This window comes from Streptopelia decaocto (assembly GCF_964273445.1).
Source record: "Streptopelia decaocto genome assembly, chromosome: 2".
NCBI classification, from domain to species: Eukaryota; Metazoa; Chordata; class Aves; order Columbiformes; family Columbidae; genus Streptopelia; species Streptopelia decaocto.
The window spans coordinates 12,691,783-12,699,590 of NC_138655.1; the positions used below are offsets into that span (position 1 = coordinate 12,691,783).

A 7,808-nucleotide genomic window follows, 5' to 3' on the forward strand; every position below is an offset into this window, starting at 1 on the left:
CTACATCAATTAAAGAGTGTTTTTCCAACCATCTTAAAAACATGTGAAAACATTTTATTCCATGTACAATAATGTACATAATTTTAAGGTGGTCATGAAAGAGACCAGCGAAAATTAGAGGTATATTTACAGTAGCACACACCACAGTAAACAACCACCATTCACAGACTGGACACTGAGATACTGCTGTTGTGCTTAAGTACAATAACTACAAAGTGATACTTTTATTCTGTTGAAGTCTATCTTAAACAAATACCTCGCGGCTTAGTAAAGGACATCTTAATCGCCAAGAGAATTAGAGTCAGCATTGAGAGTCTCATTCAAGTGCTGTGCCACACAGTCATCATCTTCCTCATCACTATCGGAACTGTCATTATCTTCATTTAATTCATTTTCAGCAGCAGCAGCTCCTTCTGCAACTTGTACAGGATTTTCATTTGGTGCCACAAACCCATTGTTGTTAGAGACGTTGGCGTTTTCCTTGTCCTCAATATACACTTTCTGATGGCACATGGGGCAAGTGTCCTGAATGTACAGCCACTTCCGAAGACAAAGTGCATGAAAATAATGGTTACATGGAGTGATGCGAGCAGAGGTGGTGAACTCATGGTAGCAGATGGCACAGACATCATCTATTTCATGTAACCGACTTCCTTTTACCTCTGGAAGCGAGTTTATTTTCTTAACAGCAGTCCGGCGATTTATAAAAGTCTTCCAGCCATTCTTTGCTTGCAAGTAGATGTTGAAGTATGCGTGCAGACACATCATGCAAGCGCGAATCTTACTTCCTGACTCAAAAACCATTGTGTAGGCTCCGTTGCCAAACATGATGACTCCAAATATAAACTCAATAATATTGCCAGTTGAACGAACATAATAGACATAATCATCAAGTTTTTCCCATAGCACATTATAGTAGCCATCAATCATAAACAATATATAAACAGTGATAGAAACTATTACCTTTAGGCAAAGCTCTACACAGAATGCTGTAACCGCAAAAAGCCACGTATTTAGTGCATAGTGGTGCCAGAGGATGTAACTGAGCAGAACTGGCAGGATGAAAAGGCAAGCGGAAACAAACAGTACAGGGAAGTGTCTGCGAAATGATGACACATGGGAGGCACTGAGAGACATCAGCACGGGGTCTGTCATTCCGTGGATAAAATGCAGGACTGCGGTTAACAAAAGGCACATGTTTCGACTCAGGCGAACTAATCGTTCTTCTGGTTTCAGTCCACTTAAACCAGTCTGCAAAGCCAGAATGAAAAACAAGACAGGTGCTACAAAACCAAGCCTTTTGTCATCCTCATCAGTTGATCCAATGAAGGCCAAGATACCGAGTCCCAAATAATGCGCTATTGAGGAAATGACGGCACTCATGCCCAACACGGTTAGAGTTGAGTCACACCCGCTTATGATCAGACTGCAGATCAGTTCCCAGCAGTTATCCCATGATATCAGGAAGAATTTTTCTTCTGTGTTCGTTTCAGCCATCTTCACAACATACGTTAACACCACAGCCTGTGCTGTGAGTCTTGTTAGCCAGAAGACACGCAGGACAGCTGGAAACCGAATCCTTTTCCATGTATCTTCCATCAATAGCTGTAATCCATAAATGCGATACATGTGCCTCACCAGCAGGTAGACGTATCGCATCGAATAGTAGAACCATTTAATTTTCTGAACTAGAATGACTGTGGTATTTAGTGTCAGAACCAGGCCTGAAATAAAAACTAGTATCTGCCGGACATTTAAAGGTAATTCAACAACCAAGCCAATGACAGGTATCAGTATATCCAAGATGATGAGTTGCGAGTATATGGACTGCACGTTCAGCAGTGTAACATATCCGATTCCAAAGGTGAGCTGAAGGATGGAAAGTGCCATCCATAGCGAAGGTCCTTTGTGAGGGAAGATCTGAATTCCGAATGCAGCTGTGTAGTAGGCACTGTAGAAGTTTATGTGCAAAGCAGCATAGTAATTCACCAACACTGAAGTCACAGCCAGCAGGAATGCCGAGGCGATCATGTAAAACTTGAAAAGTGCTCGCTGTTGTAAGACCAGAACAACACTGGATACAAAGACACCTAAAAACAGATGGAAATCATTTAGTTCTCAGCAGAAATTCAGCAACTGATTTTAACCTGTTAACTCTGGAGTGACATTTCATGTATCGCTTCCCAATTAGTCACTTGTAACTTTACCAAGGGTGCCCTTTTCAGAAAACAGGCAAGAGGATGATATAATCTCTGCTTTTAATACATCTGTGTGCTGCAGCTGCGATGCAAAGCCAATGCCAGCATTCAGTCACAATTACTGTTAAGTTCATCTGCAGTTTCAGACTAGAGCAGTAACAACTCCCAGCCTTAGTCTTGAAATTTAAGGGCAGACAAGTTCTAAAAGCAGAAGAGAATTGCCAGATATAGCATCACCTTTATATGCAAAGAAAGTTCTACTCATTCATTATTAAGTACCCTCATTCACTTGACCACAGCATTCAACTACAGATGTCCAAACTGGAACACTAAAGATAAGTCACCAAAACAGTTTAGCTAAACCCTTTAATGGGGAAAAAAAAACCTCAAAAATTGCTGTAGTTTACTGGGGGGAGGGCACTCTTCTCTCAATTCCCTTCAGTTTCCCTTCAGTTTGCCTTCACTTCTGATAAGCATCCTGAAACAAAAGCCTCATGGAAAAGACCTTCCGCAATATAAAGCTTTTGTACACAGAACCCAAAGCCGCACCAATCGCCTCTTTGCCAATGCCAGTGCAAACTTGCATCTTACTTGCTAAAACTCAGATTTAGATCTTGACATTCCTGTTTGCTGACCTTCCCCTCATACTGACTGACCACGACTGGGAAGTCTGCACCTTCCTATGAGAAATCCTGTCACAGCATCTGCAGTACTTTGGTATCTTATGACCTTGCAGTCAAGTCCTTTTATAGTGCAACTTTTGAATTGCATCACTATGTAGTCAATAGGTAGTGGCTCTGCCCTAACAGACATTAAACTGCATTTATCACTAGATTCACTTCCTTAAACATTTTTTTCCTTCAAGAAACACACTGCCTTTGTTTTGGGCTTCTCAATCAGATTCCAGTCAATGCAACTGCTTTCTCATCCAAACCAGCTTGGAGAGATTTCAATCTCTACAACTTATATTTGATTATAAGTTGCTTTCAATCTCCGTACTAAAACTAATGAAATCCAAGTAATCCTCTTTCTGCTCAAGGACAGCAGCCGTCTTTTCTGACGACTGTATTTTAGATTGTTCCAAATCCTCCATAATCAAATGTTTGAAAACAAAAAAACCATATCATATATATATATATATATATATTTTTTTTTAAGCCATGGTATCTTGATCATGGAATAATTTTTTTTTCTAAGAACCAGTATTTGATTCCACCAGTAGTGTTACCAGTTGCTTGTATCAAAAAAAAAACCCAAACACCACCACCCACCCTGAACTGAATAGATGGGAGAGGGTCAACATGATTCAATAGCAAAAGACAGACTACAAAAAAGTTCTTAATGCTCCTTATCAGTCTCGTTTGCCAGCAGCACTGGCTGATATAAAACCACTCTCCTCAACTAATCATTAACCTCGTAACCTTGTGAAGTTGACCGAGGAAAAGCTTCAATCGGTTTTCAGAAAGTGCCTTGTATCATAGCTCAGTTCTTGCATGAAAAGCAGCATATTCGTTACATACAGCACTTATTTTTAAATAAGCTGGACAATTTTATTGCTTTTCATGCATACATACCACCATGAACACTACAGGAAAAATAACGCTGCTGACAAGGTTGTACCCTTGGCCTTCCCTCAGAAGTCACAGAAAAGCTCACATGCCTGTAACAGCTCATTATTTACATAATTCTGATCATTTATGCCGAAGGAGACACATTTTGAACTAAGCAGGCTGCTCTGAAACACACCGGCTAACAGAACTTATTTTTCTTCCTGACAGTTGCAGTCACAGGCCTGTGTTTGGACACTATAGGTCACCCTAAAACACTGGTGTTCCACATGCAAGACATCCCTAAAAACAGGACTAGAGTGAGCCCATAGAAAAGACAGGCCTAGTGGTTCCTCTAAATGGGGACTAACAAGAGAGAAAGCATTTCTGTCAGCACTTGTGTGGAAAAGTCAAAAACCCCCAAAGGAACCTCAAAGACTACAGGAGGTTCCTCAAGTGTCGGGAGGGGAGGTGAGCGCTCCTCTCCTCTCCCCCATCGCCACTTGTGTCATTCGGCCCATCTTGCCATGAAGGGACTTTCCCATGTCCTGCAAAGTGTTCACCAAGCAGCAAATCTTTTCTCATTTTCCCTCTGCAGTTCCTTCTTTGAGAAGATGCATCTCCTGTTTATACTACTTCTCATCTCTACTGTTCCTGCCTGTGCCACCAAACAGCAAATCTTTTCCCATTTTCCCTCTGCAACTTTGAGAAGATGCCTCTCCTATTTCTGTTTATACTACTTCTCATCTTTACTGTTCCTCCCTGTGCCACCCCATCACCAACTGTCTACAGTACGGCCTCTGAACACAGCATTTAATCAAACCACAAACATTTACTTTTAAAATAATTTGTGTCTCTTTTTTTCCTTTAACTCCTGCAATTTGTCAGTACAGTAGCACACTACCTCCGATTCAACTTCCAGTCAGTTGCGGAGTTCAATTACACATAAATGTTTTAATCATGTGGAACTGACAAATTATGTTTTTTCCCTAGTCCCAGCTGTTCTGTGTGCTTCCACATCTTTCTACAGCCTATAGTATCTATAGTAAACCTCTCCAAAATCAGTGTCCTTGCTGCAGTCTGAAGTTACAATCTCACACTCCTGGGGGTGGTGGTTCTGCTGGAAATGAGAGACTTAAAAAAAAAAATCACATGCAATGGTATAAAAGGTAAACATTGTGCTGGAGACAAAGCAAGGTTAATAAAAAAAGAAAAACTGCGCTCCAGTGATAGAACTTGGTTCTGTGCTGTAACTATGTACTTGTATAGAAAATATGTGATGGAATAATCCAACTGAGGAATCCTGCAGTAAAACTTCTTAAAAAAAAAAAAGAATCATACAGATATCTACTGGCGTTCTTGAAGAGCTGTGCTCACGGAATACTTCAGAGTTGTTCAACAGCACCCCTGAAAGCCACCAAATCTCTCCTGAGCAACAATCTTAGTATCTAGAATGTAAAATGCATGTTTATCCTATGCTAAATAGTATCGTGCTGCAGGAAAAATTTGGATCGGTCTTTCAAAGCCTGAAAATGGTAACTAAAAGGGCAACTTCCCCACTATTTAAATACAGAATGATCCAAAACCAAGTATTTTTTGTTTATCTGAACAACAGCAAAACCCCAACCCTGTAATCCTTAAATTCAGATGAGGAAAAAATAGATGCAAAAGCACTCTGTTGTCTGAACCACAGGGAAGATCTTTAACATTAAGCGGTTACATTTTAATTTTTCTTTCATTTTGGAAAGGCAAGAACCACAGACCCCTGGATTCAAAGTGCAAGGTAAGTCTCTTGACATAATCTGTTCCCAAAGCTTTTTTGTAGGAGGCAGAGATTACCCACTTCTTCCCCCAAGCCCCTCCAGAAAAGTGATCATATAAACACAATCCTGGAAAGCGCCTTACTCTGTTAATCCCAATATCACACACTTAGAGATCACCAAATAACACACCCACCGAAGGGTGAGTGGGATGTACGTGGGATTAATTTCAAGGCACTTCTACAGCCCCTGGCTCATCCGACAAAGGACTCCTAAAGTTATGCTGGTGAGGCACTTCAACGCAATGTTTTTAAAAAGGAATTTTCAGTGGGAAACACTCAGTGATTCCAGAACATGGGGAGCGGGAGGAGGCACCTCTTCTCCGTCCCAGAGGTACGGCTGCAAGGCCAGGCCAAGGCTGCAAGTCAGGATCTCCTCAGCCTCGCTGCTCACACCAGCAGTGACATCAACTGGCACCCTTTACCGAAGCAGGAGCCACCCAAACCAAGCTTTGTCACTTTCTCTGTTTGCTCTCCTCTCACCCCCGGCTCACTATGGGTTACCCTTTGCTTCTCCTGCGCTCCTCAACTTCTGCAATGCCGTCACCACTGCACCTCTCACTGCGCACCCTTGCTTTGCACCGCTCTTCCCAACAGCCATACCACCTACTTCCTTCCGATTTTTTTCTGCTATAACCATCAAACAAAACACGCTACCAACACGTCACAGGCCTGCAAGAAACTCTAGCTGCATTTTGGATTTTTCTTTCCTTCCCGCCTCAGGATCCGCAGCTCCACGATGCGGCATCGCCAGCACGGCAGTCAGCACAACAGGGCTCCAACCCAGCTGGAACCCACGCTTACAAATAATACTGAAAATAGTATCACCTAGTTACAGCAGTCATTCTCAGCCTTCATCCCAGGGAAGAAAAAAAAGCTTAAAAATAACGAACGGCAAGTTTCAAGAGACTTCTCTTCCATTTGGGAACCACATTTCCTGCATATCTGAACTGCTCTTCCTAAAATAAGGATTTAGCAGCGTGTTTCGGGAAGACATTACGCTATCCATAATGCTTTAAAAGCCATAATAATCTATATCCGCGGAGTCACGTTTTCCGGCGCGGCGGAGGCCACGGCGCCGAGTCCCCGCGCACATGGCGAGCGGCCCCGCCACGCCCGGGGCTCCGCTCGCCGCGTCCCTGCGCCTCCGGGGCTGACACCGCCGCGGGGGCAGCGCTGGGAGGCGGAGAGGCCGGCCCGGCCCGTCGCTCCCGGATGGGCGCTGGGAGCCGGGGATGGAGCGCACACGGCACTGGGGTGCAGGCGCTGGGGCGGGGGGGGATGACCGACCCCGGGCAGAGACTCGGACGGGAGGGAAGGGGTGAGAGACGGGGCAGGAGAGCGGCAGGCGCGGCAGCGGCCGGCGCGGCGCTGGGGGACGGCAGCGGCGCCCGTGCGCTGCCCGCGGCTCGAACAAGGCCAGCGGGGGCAGAGGCGGCGAGGACGGGCCCGGAGCGCGGCCCGGCGGGGGTGCCGACCCCCCGGCACCCCAAGGCCGGAGCTGCGCGACGGGCGGGGGAGGGCGGCGGGGTGGGAGGGGAAGGTGTCTCACCCAGCAGCCGCAGCAGCACGCCCAGGAGCGCGGCGCTCACGGAGCCCCCGGGCAGCGGGGCCGAGTTGAAGATGGCGTCGATGAGGAACAGGCTGGGCACCCGCAGCGCGACCTCCAGCCCGGCTCGCAGCCGCGGGCCCAGCCGCAGCCACGGGAGCTGCGGAGGGCCCGGGACCGCCATTCCCCGCGCGGAGGCCGGCAGCCCCCCTCTCCCGCCTCTGAAGGAGCGGCGGGGGCGGGCGCGGCGGGGCTGAGGGAAGGCGGCCGGTGGGCTCACTACCGCCCCGCGCCCCCCGCCCGGCCGCCCGCCCGCGCCGCCGCCTCCATGTTCCTGCGCGCTCCAGCCGGGCTGCGGGGGCGGGGCCGGGGGGCGGGGCCATGCGGGCGGTGCAGTGCGCGGCCCCGCCCCCGGCTCGCACGCGGAAGGAGGCGGCCGGCGCGCGCCGCTTCCCGCCCAGCCCTCGGGCGGCTGAGGGGATTCGCACGCGCTGCCTGAGGCGGCCGGTTCGTCCGTGAGGCCCCGGGAGCGGCTCGTCCCCTGCGCGGCCTCGGCGGAGGAGCCGGGCTGGTGCCGGGCCCCTGCACACCGGGGGAGGCTGCACGGCGGGGGGCAGCGGGCTGTCGGTCCGACTGGCATTTCCGAGCCGGAGCGGGGTGCGCCCTGCGGTGCCCCCGGGAGGCTTCACCCCTCC

General features: G+C 47.8%; 1 protein-coding gene across 1 annotated transcript; it reads right to left on the reverse strand.

The window, feature by feature from the left end:
• Positions 1–33: 33 nt before the first annotated feature.
• Positions 34–7,472, reverse strand: RNF139 (ring finger protein 139). The gene is made up of 2 exons (XM_082046482.1): positions 7,117–7,472; positions 34–2,090 (listed from the first exon to the last, which is right to left on the reverse strand). Exons 1-2 carry the CDS (start codon positions 7,295–7,297, stop codon positions 280–282), a joined length of 1,992 nt encoding a protein of 663 aa, XP_081902608.1. The 5' UTR covers positions 7,298–7,472; the 3' UTR covers positions 34–279.
• Between the last annotated feature and the right edge of the window lie 336 nt (positions 7,473–7,808).

What these genes read in the sequence shown, in the direction of transcription:
- RNF139 (XM_082046482.1), bottom strand. Translation starts at nt 7,297, where the DNA reads ATGGCGGTCCCGGGCCCTCCGCAGCTCCCGTGGCTGCGGCTGGGCCCG. An exon ending in CGTGCTGCTGCGGCTGCTGG is followed by an intron (nt 2,091 to 7,116) that starts GTGAGACACCTT and finishes ATCTGTTTTTAG; the next exon opens with GTGTCTTTGTATCCAGTGTT.